This window comes from Emydura macquarii, unplaced genomic scaffold (genome assembly GCF_026122565.2).
Source record: "Emydura macquarii macquarii isolate MOO-44397 ecotype Brisbane River unplaced genomic scaffold, CSIRO-AGI_Emac_v2 contig_3603, whole genome shotgun sequence".
Taxonomy (NCBI): Eukaryota; Metazoa; Chordata; order Testudines; family Chelidae; genus Emydura; species Emydura macquarii.
In genome coordinates, this window is record NW_027133740.1 from 9,532,179 (window position 1) to 9,551,275 (window position 19,097).

A 19,097-nucleotide genomic window follows, 5' to 3' on the forward strand; every position below is an offset into this window, starting at 1 on the left:
TTTTCCTGCAATATAAATTACTGATTGTGTCCATATTTTGATGAATCATTACTTTGGAAATATTTTAGAGATATTTTCTTTAATATCAATACAAAAATAACTATTTCTTGTAGAACTTGATGTTACTACTAACAAAAAAGGTATAAGTTTCAGTTCACTCTTAAGGAATTTACTGCTGTAAGAATACATTAGCTGAATCTAAGTCTGAAACTTCAGTCCAATTAATGATATAAATTAAAGAACATAATTCTGTTTAACCTCTGTTTCTGGGAGGTACTAAGTACTATCAAAGTCTACAGAAGTCAGTGGAAGTCCAGGGTTCTCAGTCTTTCTTACGGGCAGCTCACAGCTTTGCATGATGAGGCCCAAAATTAAGTGTTCGTAAGACGTATCAGTGTTGACTTTAATAGCACGAGTATGCTAGTAATAATATTGTAACTTTTAAATACTTGACTCCTCTTTTTCTTTTAATTTTAAGAACCCCGGTTGATCAAATACCTGGTCTTCAAGCAGATGAATTCAGATCTAAGCAAGAATTGATGAATGAAGCTTATGATGCTCTAAGTGGAGGAAAAGGAGATGATGATGATGATGATGATTTAATAGGTTTGTTAGTTTTGAGTCTGACTATTAAATATTAGTTTCTTACAATTCTGTGTCATATCCATATTCACTGAACAGCTGCAAGTAGATTGCTCTTTCTTGAAGATGTACATGGGTAGTCAAGATACAACGGAAACTTATAGTACTTAAAAATAACCAAAAAACCCTGTAGTTTAATAGATAAAAATATTTAAAAAAATAAAATTAAAGTTAATGCACTACTCTAATTGTGTTTTCTAGTTGAAGATATGAAAAAATATTGGACAGCTCTCTTTAGAACAGAAGAGTCTGATGCGGTTCCTGAGAACCTTGAGTCCGCTTTGAAAATTGAGGTACTCAGTGATGTAAGTATACGTTTATTAGCATTAAATTGCAAATGGTTCAGTTTAAATATATTCTATATCCTTTGAACACATTGAGCAGTTACGTTTTTAATGGAAAAGCTGAGTTAGCTAAAGTTCAAACTTAAATGGGATACAGTAGATCATCAGAAATGTTGTTAAAGTACTTGTTTTGGTATATTGTTGATGTCAGTCCAACTGTAGAAAGTTCAGTTTTCCAAAGGTAAATAAATGTTCCTAGTATTTCTCCCCTGCTGTGTCTGATGGCACCAACCATATAAAAGTCACACAAAAGTAATCTGTCCAGTTTCACTGTGTGTGTTTCACTCACAGTGGCTATGTTTTCTTTGAATTGTTTAGCTAATCTATATCTCTGTGTGCGCGTGTGTATTTTTTAAAAATTAGTCTTGTGAAGAGGACCTAGATGAATCACATAACTCTGTAGTGATGGAAGTTGGATCCACTCAACTGAGTAATGAAAAAAGGTAAATGGAACAACATGATAGGGTAGTTTGTGATTCCATTTCTTTAGCAGGAACTGAACAAGTGATCTGTTACGACTGACATATCATAGTTGAGCAAATATTTCACCATAACTGTACAGTATAATGCCGTCAACCTCATTGTTAAAGTATTTATTGTATTTATTTTTTGAGTTAAAGGAAATATTTCACTTTAAAAACCCAATCCAGATCATAAGAGCCTTTGTAGAATGTAAAATATTTGTTATGCAAAACAAATTTTAAAAGGCAGTGCTCTCCATCAAGATTCTCCAACCACTCTTAAGAGTTGGTGATTCAGTGCCATGAGTCCCAGACCATCTAGAAGGCAACAAAAGCATAAAGATAGCACATACTGTGGATCTGTTAGTCTGATACTATATATGGATATGCAGCTCCAAAGACAGTATACAAGGCTGCAGAAAAACAGAGTTCCTTGTGGGAGAGGAAGGGTAATAGTTGTCTGGATCTGAAGGAGCTGAATTTTTTCATAAGTTTCAGTGGAGACCGTCATCTCATTCAAAGCAGCCATGGAGCCTGAGCAACTTCTTGGCATGAATTGATTTAAAAATTGCCCAGGATGTACATTTTCTCATCCTACTCATAAAAGTATATCCAGTTTGTGCTAGTTGATTAGCATCTTTAATGCAGGGTGCTGTCATTTGACGTCCCACCATTCCCCTGGGTCTTTTTAAAGATCCCAACTATTCCATTTTTCTTCACTGCTGGAAGATATCCAACTTACCTTACATAGATGACTTGTTGGTGAAGGTCCTGTCTGAGTAAGAGGCTGTAAATTGCTTTTTAAAAACCCACTTTAAATGTGCAACACACACTTTTGCATGGGTGCAAATCTTTTCTTGTGTGCACAACTACCTCTGTGTACTTACATATCAGGATTTGCATGCCAAGAAATCCAAGGGACTATATTTTTTAAAGCCAGCTCTATGATTGCATTATTTTCTTAAAGAAACACCGTTGGGTTAATTTAGTATGTCCAGGCAAAACTATGAATCACTGTAATCAGGCCCTTTTAACATTTTAAATACTGTTTAATTTCATTTTGTGTTCTAAAAATTAAGGTTCATATAGAGTACTGCCGTTGATACTTGTGCAATGTCCATGATCTCCTGAAAGCTATCTAATATTTGCATGTGGTTGTCTGTTAGGAGTTGAGCTTTTGTGTATGAAATTTCTTTCCTTTTTTTAAATCCAAAGTGGTACAGTACCTGAAAATCAGAAGGATACAGTATCAGACATTTTATCAGAACAAGTTGCTGATGTAACTAGCAAGACATCTCTTAATTCTGCTTCTACAGCTGACAAAAAAGACCTTTTAATTCCTTGCGATAGAAGCACTGTTCCCCTTAAAGAAATTTCTAAAGGTAAATTTTGGTAAGATTATTTTTTTGCTGTCACTTTCCTTACTTGGGGAGAGAAAAAAGAACTTTTGTTCAAGTAAGCAGTACAATATTTTATATGATCTTTCTGTGTTTCTAGCGGGCAGCTAGACCAGTTTAACCAATTAAATACAATGTTTTCTTGGTGCTAAAAGTAAACCCATGGATTCTTTAAAAATACTCTGAATATTTGTATTTTAAGGTCATGTGTCATTATTGTATGGCATGCAGGCTTATAGCTTGATTATTAGGGACAAATAGTGTTTGCAATGTGTGGGAATATTACCTGCACAATTCCATGACTCAGTTACACTAGCTGAGGATTTGGTCCAAAGTTTCTAGGTTTATTTAGAGAATGTGAGTTAAATGGACTGTATCCTTATACAACAGCTCAGGATGACGACCTCTTAACTCAAAATTTTAGTGGACCACATTGATATATTCACGGATTGTGTGCATCAGTTTTCGTGTGCACATAGTCTATTATGTTTGCACATTAGGTAACTGGCTAGCTGTCTACCTGATTTGTATGAACAAAGGCACATGGGAATATTTAAATAGATGCACCTGCAAAATTTTGTGTACATATCAGTGAAAGAGGTCTGAATATTTGGCAGCTTTCACAATAATTGTGAAATCCATTCTCAGGAACCAGAATCAGAAAACGATTTATTTCTTATTCCAGAATCAAAAAACTGTGTTATTTTACTATGCCATTTTTCTTTAATAATTAATGTTTAAATTATTAGTATGTTATATTAATGTACATTTAATTGTTTTCTTCCTTGCAAGTTGTCAAAAACTAGTCTTTGTACTTGCTCAGCCAGTCTTTTTTTGCATTTTGTTCAAGCTCAGGCCCAAAAGGTGAAATAGAAACTGACAGTTGGGCAGTGAGGTGTGCTATGTGTGGCCTTGAGGGCACAGAAGAAAAGGCGGGGCTGTGTCTTAAGATAAAAAGAAAAAAAATCCCTTAATCATTACTGTTGTGCTGCATGCAAGCAATATGTCCCAAGAGTATGTATCCATAGCTACTACTGCTGTCAAAGAAATGTTCTTTCAAGTAGCTGTCTCACTTTTTTGTAGTGAAAATATAATGCCACTATTGCAGTTGTTTAACTATTTCCAATTAGATCTCATAACATTTTAAAAGGTAAAATTACAATTTCATGAAGTGTTTTCTTGGAGTTAGCTGCCCTTTTAGGAATGTCAGACACAAATGGCTTAATACATTAATGGATGATTAGGTTAGTTATTATAGGTCTGGTTTTTAGAGGAACTGAGCACCTGTGGCTCCCATAAATTTCAATGAGAGCTGTGGCTTCCCAGTGCTCTGAAAATCAAGCTGTAAGTTTACTTGGAAGTCAATTGCTTTCTTTATGTATTGCTTATTTGACAACAGTAAAATGCTGTAAGACTGCACATTTTTGTTTTGAATTCCCTGAGAATGTCTGTAGATTTTCACATCCAGTTTTCCCTGTATTTTTGTTTAGTTTTATCAGCAAGAACATCTACAGTGAATCATGAAAGAATTTGTTCTGATTGCATCCATTCTAGCACAGAAGAAATAGTTCTCAGCAGTTGTCATGAAAGTGCTGTAACAGAAAAAAAAAGCATTAAAGCAAAGACTTATAGAAGAACTCTTAGTGCTTATATATCACCTGAGAAGACTTTTGACCTTCCTAAATTAGGCAGCAATGAACCTTCCTCCGTGATGAAATCATTGAAAGACAATAAAGATTCACTGGTATTTAACAGTTTCCACACAAGCAAGAGTTTGGTTTTACCTGTAACTACAGAGGCATCAGTGGTAAAATGTTATGTACCTGTTCTCTAAATATAGTATAATTGCCCTGTCTACTTATTTCAACATCTTATCTTGGCACAATGCAATAGTGAACTGTATACAATAGGTACCATGAAATACTGTACATGAATATGTAATAACAAAGTAACTCAATTAAAAATAATGGTTATCATGGATGTAATTTTAGTGGGACAAGAAATGGGGTGGCTGTCACTGCGCCAGCCTTTCAACTGGGGAAGATAAAAGTGCTCTTGTCCCCCATTTTCAGTCTTCTATGGGGATGGTTCAGGAAGAGCAAAAGAAAGAACAGACAGTTAGTCGCAATCTCGGAAGCCCTGCTCTGTGCATCCTACTGTGCACCATCCATTTCCCCTTAACTTGACTGTCTCAGGCTGTATGCGCCCTCCCATTGAACCTACAGCCTCCGAACATCTCTCACTGAATGTAGACCTGAGGGGCAAGTTTGTTTGCTTGCTTCCATTTATGAATGCAGACTTTGTGTGCATCAAGGCAAGTAATCTTGATTCCCTTTTAATGGTTGCAGATCACAGGGTATGCCCACATATGAATGAAAGACCTGCAGCATGGCTGTGGCTGGCCTGGGCTTGTGGGGGTCAGGCTGTGCGGCTAAAAATCGCTGTGTAAATGTTCAGGCTTGGGCTGGAGCCTGAGCTGTGGAACCCTCCACCCTTGCAGGGTCCTGTCCAAACCCAAATGTCTACACAGTAATTTTTTCAGCCCCAGAACATGAGCCTGAGGCAGCTGACATGGAACAGTCATGGGGTTTTTATCCCTATCTGGGTGTACCATCAATGGCTTGGTGGAAGTGTGAAGATCAGTGGGGTGCAATACCTTCTGATTACGTTGGTGACTACTAAGTAAAATAGGTTTTTAGGGAGTTTTTTAAGAAATATTCCATAGCTATAACTGTAAACCTTTCACAAAATACATTTATATTAATTAAAAATGATTTCAGGTTTTATGATGTGAACATTTTATTAAAATTGACTTGGCATGCTATAGTATAAATAGAAAATATAAGCCTTTAGCTGTCTTTAATATTTTGTTTTTTATCCTAGTTGTTAAAGGAAATAGCCTTAAGAGAAAAACCTACTTTTACACAATATCAAGGACTTGAGGGATTCTTTATTTTGTATGCAAATTCTAAGCAAGTAACACTTGAGTCAATTCCTTCATCTTGTTCAAATTGCAGCTCTACAAACAACAGTACTTCAGTTTCAGGTAACAATCTGGATATATGGATGTGGATATCCTCCACAACTGAACTTTACATATTGAATACATATGTTGCAGTGCGTCATAGCCTTTATCTGTGCAGAGATGTATTTCTATTTGTAAATATGCATGTGCTAGGTCCCATGGTGTAATTTTTAGGTCAATATGATAAATCGATTAATGTTGGTATGATAACTTGCTATGCCAAGAAAAGCAAATAACGGAATGTAAGAAAGCACAGGATACACCAGTCCTCTAATTTAAATTATAAATTACACCAACATACTTGTACAGATTTCTCTATTTATGTCATCTGGGAATTTGGACTCCAGTCTATATTCCTGCTTTTCTAAATTTGAATGTGGTGGTCTGCTTAAAATTATCCCTATTCTGTTACTTTTAAGGGCTTCCATGAATGCATCTGAAATGATTAATGAACAGTTATTAAATCCTTACTTGTTGAAATATAGAACCTGTAAAATAAAACCATAACAAATTATCTGCATATCACTTTAAAAATATTTGCTTTGTGTGAAATTTTTAATTATAGTGCTGCTGATTTTCTCTGGACATAAAAATGTTAAATAATATAGCAGCTACAATCTCACAAACTAAATAAATACTAGTATGAAAAAGTGTAAATATTTTCACGGTGCTATTTGTTGCATTTTTAATTTCAGGAAGAGGACATTGGATTAGAGACACTAGTTTAAGTGAATATGCTGATGATTCTGTAGTACAAGATGTCTTGCAAAGTGAACTGAGCAGATCTTCAAGTAGTTTGGGAGAACAAAACTTATGTGCTGGAGTTTTGCCACAGACATTAATGCACAGGGCAGCCACTGGTAAGAATATTGACAAGATAACAATTTTCTGAGGCCTTAATTTAGCAGATTAGGTAACCACCAGCTTAATTTTAAACATATCAACAGCCCCTATGATTTAAAGCTAAACACATGCTTCAGTGATTTGTTTCCTCATGGCCTTAGATTTGTCTGATACAATTTGTAATTCATTTTTTTTTTAATTCTAGTTTATTATTCTCTTCTAAAATAGGTAGTTTTAGAGTCTACACAGTTTAACTTTAGATTCGAATATTGGAAAAGTAAAAAATCTGACGTGTACTCAGTTGTCACTCAAGTAATCTGAGGAATTCTGAAAAAAATAAATTAGACCAGAATCCCCAATTTTGATCCTCAATCCTAGCTTCAGAAATAAGAGTCACACAAACTCAGTATGAAAGATGGATAAACCCAATAACTATGAATTTTTCCATGAGATTTGAATCTGGCCCTGAAGTAGCTGGAAAGACTTGGTTAGTACAGGTGATAGTGTGACTAAGTAAATCAGCAAGTGCATCACTCCCTGGTCTCCCAAAATCCAGAGAACATCATAAAATTGATCTAAAAAGTAAAGAGTACCAGTGAGAGAGTAATAAAAATATATAAAAAGAGAAAATAGCTACTATTTTCTCTCTGCATCTTACTCTGTTAAAAAATACACAATGAATGCATGATTAAATTTCATTTTACATTTTAACTCACTATCCTCATCAGGGAACTTGTAGATTTGAAGGTGTATGACAACTGCTTAAAGTTCCAAGATAGTTTTAGTTGTATGAAGAGAGTAATTGCTACTTGATGTCATTAAGAATGTTCACTTTATTGTAGTTTTGAAATATACTGTACTATAGTTGAATACAAAAAAGTCACATAAATATAACCAGCCTATCTTGGTCTTGTATCACTGTTCTTTATGACACTGGCAGGCAGGCTTGAGAGCACTCTGGTTTATTGGTTCTTGTATTATGCAAGCAGGAACTGTTTATCTCCACTGCCTTTCCTTTTTTCAGGCAGAAGAAATATTTCCTTAACTATAATTTTTTAAAATTGTAGTTTTCATTGTAACTCAGTGTAAATATACATTCGGAATCTTTATAATCTTAAAAAGCTTATAACAGCTTGTAGTGTATATTGGCCAATATACTTTGCTGGCACACGCTCTACCAGCTGATTGTTTGAAATTGCTTCTGCTTAATGAAGAATCTTTACAGGAACTCTGGCATATTAGAAAGCTATTTCTTTATCTCAGAGCCAATTTTTATTATTTGATTCTAATCTTAAAAATAGCCTTGCATCTGAAATATCTAATTTTCACAAATTAACTTCCACTAATCTGCACATAAGAAATTAAAATGAATGGTATGGAGTAAACTGCAACAAATCAATAGGACATTAGTCCTAAACACAGATTTATCTCCCCTTCTATGTGAAAAGTAGGGGGTGGTGGGTAGTGGATGGAAATGAGATTTTGGGGGGTTTTATTTCGAGGGAAGCAGCAGCTCTACAATAGGTTAAATGAAGAATTATATCAAAATTATTATTAAAGAAATATGTCAGACGATGTTGTTACAGATATTGTCTAATCATTATCAGAAGTACCGCTTTCTGCTCTTGATACTCCAGAAATACTGTAAATGATGACATTTCAATTTGGAGCCCCCATATTTCAGATATATGTATAACAGACACATATCCCAAGGTCATCTTGACTATTTCAGTTCACTTACTTCCCAGAAATAACAAAACAAATCATATTACAGTTTTTTGTGTAAATAAATATTCTAGGGCCAGACACTGCTCACTTTACTCACAAGACTCCAATTTAATTGAATAAGCATTTCTGGAAAAAGTAAGCATGATTTAAGTCTCTGTTTTTTAAATAGTTATAATATAGCTATTTCTGCATCATTATGGCTGTGGAAATGTTACCATTGTAGCATTCTCAACCTTGAAGGTCATATTCAGTAAGAGAGTCTGTCTCATTTCCACACTGTGCATATTACAAGAAGCCACAAAGAAACAGTTTGTAACACTGTTATAATAAGAATTTGCAGCTGTTGATTTTTCGGTGGAAGTTGGATGCATAATTCCTATATGAGCCTTTGAAAAATCCCAGTCTAAAATGTGACACTGAAACTAGCAGCCACAGATAAAATTCTGCAATCAGTTTTTAACCATTTTTAAAACTTTTTCTTAAAATTTGCATTTCAATATTACATATTCTTAAAATATGTATCAAACACATCTTAAACATTTAACAGGCATCAGTAGCAAATGCTTCTGGCCACTTTGTTGAATATAATATAACAACTTTGTTTGCTTTGAATTAAAACTTAGATTCCGTATCCCACCAACAGTGATCTTTAGTAAGCCGCTTCACCTCTCTGTGCCTCAGTTTCCACTCTCTCCCTTTGTCTGTCTTGTATATTTAAATTATAAACTCTCCAGGGTAGAGGCTTTCTATTTCTTTGTGTTTGTACAGTGCATAGCACAATTTGGTACTGATCTTAGTCAGGGTCTTTAGGTGTTATTGTATTGGAAATGCTAAATAACAACTGTTTTAAAAAAAAAAAAAGGAATGAGCCCTTAAGTGATTCACTTCTCATCTTATCAATTATCCTTCTCAATCTCAACTATCTCCCTCCCAAGACACACAGCTCACATATTTCTTCTGTCATCCTGAGCAACCAAGTTGACATTTTCATTATTTAGAAAGTATTACATGACAGATTAAAGCAGTCAATTTTGAATTCAGTGCAAAAAATCTGAAAATGTCCATATTTTATTGCTTATACACTCATAAATAAATGGCAGAACCAAATAGTTTTAAATTTGGCAGAAATAATTTCTGTGCCACATTGAGACCAAGTATGCTAACTTGCAACTTAGAATACTTTTTTCAGAAAGTTCTATGCCACTATAAAAGGAGCACCAGAGATGCCACCTCCCATTATAATTTGCATTGTGTTGTGTACAAGTTCAGTAATAATAGTTAGGCTTGGAAGGAATAGATTTCATGTTGTCACCACATGCATGTAAACTGATGAAAAAATATTTCCATCAGTGATGATCAAAATGTATAGGTGCAGAGTAAGAACAACACTGCTTGAGAACTTTTAAATTAGAATTTGATTTAAGAATATTTACTTTTATCAAACATCACAGGTCGAAATATATAATTTGTGTTATAACGGTTATAAAGCTTTAACCTTTTTGAATCTCAGCATCTACTGAACTGTCTGAATCTCTCATTGGTTGCTTCCAAATAATTTTGCACAACTGAAAATTTAAATTGATAAAAATGCTGAAAAAACTAAACATCACTATTATCTTGTCAAAATTATTTACAAAACAAATTCTACCAAGACTAATAATAATTCATAATTTTAATTACAGCAAATGACATTTAGTGAGCTCAAATTCTGTTCTACAAATAAAATCTTTACTCACAATTAGAGGAAAATCATGATTTTTTTTTTTTTTTTTCAGATAATCGTTTCCAAAGACCTTTGTTAGCAAACATACCGTCCTCTAAATCTATGAAGTGTGGTCATATCCACTGTACACTATCTCAGACAAAACCAAGAAATTTAACTATTCAGCCCTTATCTAGAGCTGTTGCTGAAATTTCAAAAATTGAATGCATTGATGTATCAGAACAAAATGACCATCTGTTAGAATATACTGCTGATCAACAAGCCTTAGCTGCTTTGGAAAATGAACTAAAAAGTCATACAGGTGAGAACTTACAGTGAAAACGTAAGTGTCATGCATCTGTGATTATGCTTGCAAAAATGTAAAGCAAAATACATTATTGTCCTGATGTTCGTTATTTGAGCTCTGATTTGTGGACAATTAAAGACTGATCCAGCACAAAATACCCATACCCTTTAGGGCTATGCAAAACTCTAGTTTTGTGGCTTAATAGTTAAAAGCAGGCAGGCCATCCTATCACACAATCCTCAACTTAACTCTATACGAACAAGCTGCAGAGAGCTCATATTTATGGATCTCTCACCTCCTGCACATCTATCAAAGAAATCTGACCGGATGCATCAGATACCTCCTGTGAGTCTGAGTTTAGCAGCTACCTGCTTCCTTGATCTTAATAATGAATACAGCAAATGAACACTGCCACTGAGATCAAATCAAACAGGAAAAAAAGAGGCCAAGAAGGAAATCTTATTTATGCGTCATCTTCCAGATGATAAATGCCCGTTATCAGGCAATATTGACACAGCACCACTTCCGTCCTGGGATTATAGTTTTGTTTTTTTTAAGACCACCTTTATGAAGGCCATTTACTTAAAGGTCAATTAATGGTGAATAGAGATGGCTAGATAAAGTCTAGTTTTGTTTTTTTTCCTTTCAGAAAATTTAAACTTTTTGGTGGAAAATTGAACCAAAAATTTTAATTTAAGAATGCTGCTGCAGTACGTCGTGGGAGTTGTAGTTTGGGTACTTCATGCCTCATATTTCCTCTATGGGCTAGGCTTCCTCTCTCATAAGGTGGTATGGTCTCTTCTTGATGAGCCATATTGGTGCTTCCTGGGAGTTCCTGACTGCGGTGCATCATGATATATGAAAGGTGTATCCAGGTTCAAGAGATGCCTACATCATTGAGACATGTAATGCTGTTTTTTTAGAGTTCCTTTTTATATGTTCATGCAGCATTACTGTGGTTTTGGTTTCAAGTTATGATGCACATTTCAGGCCAGCAGTTCTGCAATCATCATTTTTAACTAGTTCTCATCCAACCCATATCCTTGTAGGTTTCTGTTGATGCTAATCTCCCAGGGGTTAGGATGCACACTAACAATACTCAAAGGAGGAAGAGAAATAAAATACAGGTAACTTTTCAGAAGATTGTCAGATGTTCACACTCTTCCTTTCTGCTTCTGTCACCACTTCTTCAGAGACTTGGGTTTCTGAATAAGTGGAAGAACTTGAGGGATAGTTAGGGATATTAGCTTATATATCTTCTATATCTTCAGTGCCATAAAGAAGTGGTGCAGCCTCTAGTGATCATAGCTTTCTGGAGTGTTATGACCATATAGCTTTTTGGTGCAGACACATTGCCAGGAGTGGGGATCCATGTCGTTTAGTCTTCTTGAAGTACTGTGGTCACTAGCAAATACACTCTCTCTCTACCCTATCTATGGTATTTCAAGGCCATAGGAATTTATGAAATTATAGTAGCACCTACTGATGGACCCTGTGTTTCAAGCTATAAGTTGTGGTGTTTTGTTCTTATTATGAACTCTTGAAAAATCATGGAAACAGCCATATAATCACAAAGTTAGAATTTGTTTCCAGTAACATCCTAAACCAGACAGAGTATTGTATTGCTATTATCTTAATGATGTCATGTTTTTGATGGTATGACTATACTGTTCTGAGAGATTTTAGAGACCTTATATTGTAGATACTGCATTTTTGTTACATAGGTTACTGAAAATGACACAAAATATTTCAGATCCTCAGGAAAAACTTTACAGCTTACCCTCTGAAGACATATCGGCCTTCAGCAGACATTCAAAGAAGATAAGTGAAAATATTACAGATTTCTGTAGTAACCTAGAAATAAAAGACCACAGTAGAGTTGATATTTTTAGGTAAGTTAAACCTGCTGATGATTTTTTTGGTGTATAGTAAAATGCTTGACATGGCAATCTACTTGTGGACACTCTATTTACTTTACATGCCAGTTATTTGTATATGTGTGTCATATGAATGACTTACTATATTGATGTGATTGTTGTAAAAAAATTACACTTCATTGTGTTTTGTTAAATCACAGAGTTAACGTAACACGTAACAATGAAAGTGTAAGGGAATATAATCTATTAGTAATACAAACTAAAAAATAGTTCCTAGTCACCAAGATTATAGCAATATATTGGGGAGAAGTAATCTAAATGTAAAAATATGCTACTTGTGTAAATTAACCAAGTAATTTCTAGCCAACTCATTACATCTCTGGTTGGAGAGAGAGTTACTTGTTAGAAATAAAATTGTCAGGACCCCTTTGTTAAATGTGAAATTTCATGACCACGCAAAGTAATTTGCATATCTAGTCTAATTTATTTTTCTTATGCAATCTTAATTTCATAAGCAAATAATGAAATTGATATCTCCTTTTTTTTATTGAGAAAAATTAGTTCTCATACACTATTCAGAGCTGATCTTTCGTTTTTAAGCCTTTTCTGGCCCATTGCAGTGCAGATGTTTCTGTCTTCTCAGTCACTGCTTGAGGTATGAATAAAATTATACAATTTCATCATTTGACCAACATGTCCTCTGTTGTCTGCCCTTTGATAAGTTATTTGGAATCCCATATCTGGCAGTTACAGTTGTATGATTGTTGTAGCCAGGAAAATAGAGTGACACTGATAGTTGCTAGATATCTGAAAGAACGGAATGGATAGGTCTAGGTGATAGGAACCCTCAAATTTGTTGCAACTTACATGGGAGGGAAAAAGCTACCAGAAATCATGAAAATGGTGCAATTTGTTGGTTAATGCTTATAGATTATAAATGTTAGTTTTTGTTTTAAAATACTCTGTCCTGTGTCACGACATAAAAATTGCACCTGTTAATGAAAGTCCTTCATGCTTTGCTGCGGAAACTGTTTTTCAACAAACTGAAAGGCACAGGTTAATTAGAAACATTGATTCCATAATTGCTCTATCATCAGTCATGGTACAACATGATCCAGTGGACTGAGCATGACTGGAAACCAGAAAATCCTTTGTCTGACACTACCTCTGTATGACTTTAGGAAAAGTCACTTAACCTCTTTGTGTCTCAGTTAACCCACCTGTAAAATGGAAATAATGATTCTACTCCAAAGGATTCGTTAAACTTTGTACAATGTTTTGGAAATGAAACATTTTTATATTTTCTATATTGTTAATGAAGCAGCCGCATGTCAGAGAATTAAACAAAATTTGCAAATTAAATAAGAACAGTAGAACTAGTAATTTTACCCTCAAGATTCTAGAAAGCTATTTCAAACACATTTTAGTGTTTTTTTTTTCTTTGATCATTATTTAATAAAATTATAATGGTACAAGTGAAAGCCCCTTTCTTATCTTGCTCATTCTGGAACTTGGAATTTTCAGTTCAGACAGGATAATGAAGGTGCATTTGGCTCATCGCTTACCACTTAGTTAAGAGTGGACTTGAAAGGTTTAGATTTTCATTGGTAAATGTTGATTTCACCAAACACACAAACTGATAAAAATATTTCCATCAGTAATCATCAAAGTTTACACACACAGAAAGTAAGAAACTGCTTGATAACATATTAAAGTTTGATTTTAAGGATATTTATTTTATCAGCATCACGTCAAAATATTCAGTTTGTGCTTCATGGGTGTATAAAGCTTTAACTTTTTGAATCTCAATATCTGTTGTAATTAAATAATTGTCTGATCCTTCCATAATTTTTTACAATTAACATTTAAATTGATAAAAATAAAAAAGCTTAAAAATAAACATGATACTATCTGTTGAAATTATTTTTAAAAAATGAATTCTGCCAAGCCTAGTTAAGAGAGTTGAGAAAAGCCTAGTCAAAAGTTGAGAAAAATAAATGGATGCGGTACTTTTGGCAAAAAGCATTACTTTAAACTACAATTTACCAATTGCACACTGTTCATATCTTTTTAAAAATATGATAAATCAAGCTAACATTAGACAAGTCTGAGAAACAGGACCAAACAAATACTACCAGGATTTGTTTCCTTGAGAAATTTGAACACAAGCTGGTGACAATCATTGTGGTGTGTTCTTCTTTTTAAGAGATTGTGATGAAAGCCAGACAGATGATGAGGAAGAGATTCTGAGGGACAAGCAACAAGTTAAAGCACTACATTGACCAACAATGAAAAATACTTTCTAGTAATTCTTTCTTTTTGCATCGCACAAAACAGGCTGCAGGTTAGAAGGCTGTACTCAGGTGCTGAAAATGTTAATTGCTTGAAGAGTGTTGTTGCAGATCTATGCTACCAATAAAATGTATTTAAAATCACTTATGGCTTTTGGATTTTTTTTTTTAAAAGCACAAACAATATTCAAAACTATTGTTGCTTTTAAGACCATTTTACTGAAACCTTAGAAAGTTGAGAAACAAGAAGCTTGATTCCTGCAAGTTGTCTGCTGCTACAATGAATATTGAGGAAGTTTAACACCTGGCAGTGGTATATGTATGGCTGGAAAAAGACAATTGACTCTGCCCCTGATGCTGAGCACAGTGAGCCAAATTTAAATACAGTGCAAGTTACATGCTCTTCTCTTTCAGCCTTCCAGTGTATAATGTACACTACATTTAAACTTGGCCCACTGTACTCAGCATGGGTGGAGAGTTAATTGTTTTTTTGCAGCAGTATGTCACTTTGGGTTGGTGTCAGTGCTTTTCCATACAGACCTTAGAGAGAGACCCATATTCAGCATGTCCAGTCCTCCTTGCTATTGTAAAGATCACCATGATATAAACCTTCAAAGATGAGAATAAAGGAAAGGGAAAATTGAAATAAAGGAAAAAGAGTTCCTGGGTGATCTCAATGAAAACATTTTACTATCCCAATTGCATCATTAATGGCAGAATAATCTCTGTTGAACTCACCACATCTATATCATAACAGGGGCTTACAGTATACTAATAAATGTCAAATCTAGCAGAACCTTTCTGTGAATCTTTGCAAAATATGACCTTTAAAGAAATACATTTCTTTCCAAAGGGACCAGCTACACATTCTTAGGTTGCATGCTTCCATTCAAAATCCCATAGCTGAAAGCTTATTTACCCTCTGGATCAATAGATGCTAATTGGTGAACTTTAGCCCCCAAACTAGGCTAAGATTACATGACATTATTAATATGTTAACCTTCGTCAGGAAAAAGTGTCACATTTCAGCCTCCTATGAGTTCACACAATAGTTGAATAGAAGATGGGATTAGGGGTTTTCCTCCCTCTCTTTAAATACAGCTAAAACATCCTTGGCCAGTGATGGATGACCCTTTACCCATGATCCTTCAAACTCCTCTTCAGAACAAATGTTTGTCTTTGGAACGGCCCAGAAGGTACTCAATGGAACATATTAAAACAGTTTTTTCTCAGGTGACTGGTTACAGGTGGGAGACATGAGTGGATCTGCAAGGTGCTGGAGAGCTTTAGAATTAAAGGAGGTGTGTGGGCAGGGTTAGGACCCTCATCTCCTGTACTGGTTCCTTGTTCCCTACAATCATTACTTAAACCCTTGCCCTGAGTTTTTCAAGTCCTCATCAGAACCCACCTGTTTTGGGGGTCAGGAAGGAATATTTCCCATGAGGACAAATTTGGCTGAGGCGTGGTAAGTATTTTTGCCTTCCACACAGCATCATGGAGACCCAGTTAGGAATAGGAGTTAGAAATTTAATATTAGGAATCGTATGAATGTTTAGTTCGGCCAAAAGGGTCAGTGCCCAGGAATAAGAGACCTAGGATTTTTGCTGGCAGACCTTGGACCTATGGGAAAAGGGGAGACTGGAAATCTTAGTAGAGACCAGGGTCCCTCTTTAATACCTTCTGTCTCTTTTGCAAGAGGTAAGGTGAGAAGATTCAGAAGAATGAACCAAATTCTGTATTCAAAACTGGGTGAGCATCTATATCCTTTAGTTTAATACTAAATTTACCTAGTGGTTTCCAGAAATTTCTGCAAGGACATACTTGATTCTAGTGTGTGACTGAGCCCAGAGAACACAAGCCTTAAATCATTGTGGTAAGGTTGGTTTGTTTTTTCATTGAAGACAATGCTTTGAGAGAAAGTCATGTTTTTGTTTTGTTTTGTGATATGGAATAGATGAAGATGTTTCTGAATGCTTCTGGGAAATATTTAACATGGGATTGGATTGAAAAGCTTTATCTAATAAAAACTGTTATACACATCCACAGGCAGATAGCTTCTTGCCTGACATAACCTGTAAAAGATTTCCTAATTCGGAGATGCTTTTGTCTAGAAATAGAAAATTTTCAGCATGGAATCTGCTTTCAATTTATGCATTATTGCTCTACATTTAAAAAGAATATCCCCTAGAAACCTTTTATTTTTTGCTTTTGCTATTGTAATCACAATACATATGCTTGTCAAACATAATTAGAGCATTGTTGTGATGATTGGTGACTGCACAAAGCCTGCTCTTTCACTAAAATGCATTAGATGGCATCTTGAAATATGCATTAGAGCAATGGTATTCTGCAATTATTAACAAACCTTATAGTTTTCATGATGCAATTTAGTGCTGGTCTGTGCTGTTTAAATGGTAAAATATATTTTTAGCAAAAATGAAAAACAACCACTTATTTGAAAAGTACTTTGAAAAATACATATTTCATTGATTGTTTTTACCATGCACGTGGAATAGCAGATGACTTGAAATTCTGTAGTAGGCTTGTCAAGACCTTCAACTTTACATTTTTCTTTCTATCAAAGAACTAGAGGTCAGGTGGGAATAAAGTCCTATAGACTCTGCAAAGTACCCAGAGCTTATTGCTTATGCATAGCATTTTATCTGAGTTTGGAAAAAGATGTCAAACAGCAGCTCTTTTGGCCAGATTGAGTTATTCATTGAGAAATGCAGGAGTGATCACCTGAAGAACTGCCTACCTGTAATACAAAGTCTCTGATACTCATTTGTTACTGTACAATCCACTTTATTGGCCCCTATGGAATATTAGTTAAATTAGACATTTATTGGGGAATTGATATTGGGATAATGAACTGCTGATACCACTCAGTGAAGCCTGCTAATATCTAACTTTCCACCTACAACTTTCCACACCTTGAGGGCATTTAACATGCAGATTAATTTGGTAAGGTTGAAGCACCAACCACTCTAGTTTCACTTGTCAAGATTTTAAAAAAATTTCAAAGAGCAAATCTGAAACAAGAAGTCAGTACAAGAGAATTGTTTTTAGTGGCACACAAGTGTAAACTATTTGTGCAATGTAGATGGGAAATAAATGATGATGTAGAAGATACATCACATTTGTTGTTCAAGAAGGCCAAGTAGGCTAGTGTTTCTGGATCAATGTTTAAGCAAACGCTTAGCAGATCTAGCTGTACTTTTGTGGAAAAGTGTTGTAGGGACTGACAGCTGGCTATGTAATTGAAAATTGAGACCCTGCATAGCTTTTAAAAGGGAAGAGGAAAACAAGATGCATCTGAGAGCAATGCCACATTTGCTTTCATGTCATCTTCCATTTTTGTACTGAGTAATGAAATGCCTAATTGTCTGTTGCGGTGAATAAGTGTGAGCTACTCATTTTATCACTTTGATCTTCTGAACACATCACTAACCCAATGGTTTCAAAAAGCTTTTGATAAAGGTAGCACCTGGATTGGTTCGTTGTCCATTAAACTTGGTATTTTAAAAAAAAAATTATGGCATTTTTTATAAAGCCATAGGTGCAAATTTTCAAAAATAGCCACTCAACTTGAGACACTTTGGACCTTATTTTCGGAGGTGCTGAGCAATACCTAACAGTATATCAGTGGGAATTCTATAATGCATTCTCATTAGGATTTTTGCTACCCTAAAAATGCATGCCTATGCTCTCCACTGGGTTTAAATAGTGGCTGAAGCTGTAATATAGTAGGGTAGGACTTAGCTACAGTGTTTAGTTTTATAGGAGCAGTTATAGAGAACTTGCTGTAAACCTCCTGCAGTGCAGATCCAGCACAAATAGGGCAGCCTAACTCAGGAAATTTTATCCCTTCTGTATTAAAGCAACAGGGCTCTGAAAAAAGATCTTCAGCCTCCTTAGTTTTTTTCCCTCCTGACTATTTGCTAGTTATAAAGAATGAAATAGTAGCCAAATCAGCTTCTTTTCCAGAAATAATGTATTCTGTTACATAACTTTAATTCATAGTAGTTAGAGACATTAGATTTAGTAGATCATAGATTTCCTGTCCCCAAAAGCAGGACATATTTGTTCACCTCCACCTTAAAGAATTTACCATATATTTAATTGTTGCTATACTTGCTCTTTGCTAAAATGCCAAGAAAAAAATGTTATGGAGAAGAAAACAGCTTTCCCTCTAGGGTAGAATAGGGACAGTAGTAATAACTGAGCTGTTATAAGAGAAAGAAGGTAACTGCTCTTTCCTTCCCCTATTTACTTACCTTCTCACAAAAACCCTATGTTGTCATGATGCTCCATTTAGAGATTGTGAATAGTTCTGAGGTTGGGTCTGAATGGTTTAATTTTGACATGAAACACTCCCATTAAACTCCCCTTTCCTCTCCTAGGTTAAGCTTGTGGCTTCCCAACCCCTTTTGGCCAGAGGAGCAATGAACAGTGTGCTGTTGTAAACTCTGATCTCTTG

General features: G+C 35.0%; 1 protein-coding gene across 11 annotated transcripts in view; it reads left to right on the forward strand.

Moving 5' to 3' along the window:
• Nucleotides 1-14,761, forward strand: part of ZBBX (zinc finger B-box domain containing) — a 40,946-nt gene extending 26,185 nt beyond the window's left edge. For 6 of the 11 annotated variants that reach the window (XM_067536552.1, XM_067536551.1, XM_067536548.1 and 3 more), the window contains 10 exons: nucleotides 479-606; nucleotides 844-947; nucleotides 1,350-1,429; nucleotides 2,663-2,829; nucleotides 4,335-4,651; nucleotides 5,728-5,890; nucleotides 6,565-6,729; nucleotides 10,216-10,464; nucleotides 12,203-12,341; nucleotides 14,533-14,761. In XM_067536552.1, coding sequence (XP_067392653.1) covers nucleotides 479-606; nucleotides 844-947; nucleotides 1,350-1,429; nucleotides 2,663-2,829; nucleotides 4,335-4,651; nucleotides 5,728-5,890; nucleotides 6,565-6,729; nucleotides 10,216-10,464; nucleotides 12,203-12,341; nucleotides 14,533-14,608 — 1,588 coding nt within the window. In that variant the 3' untranslated portion in view covers nucleotides 14,609-14,761. Of the gene's footprint in view, nucleotides 1-478; nucleotides 607-843; nucleotides 948-1,349; nucleotides 1,430-2,662; nucleotides 2,830-4,334; nucleotides 4,652-5,727; nucleotides 5,891-6,564; nucleotides 6,730-10,215; nucleotides 10,465-11,498; nucleotides 11,577-12,173; nucleotides 12,342-14,532 lie in introns of those variants that run through there. The other 5 variants (XR_010917713.1, XM_067536553.1, XM_067536554.1 and 2 more) reach the window with 5 other exon arrangements.
• Nucleotides 14,762-19,097: the final 4,336 nt, after the last annotated feature.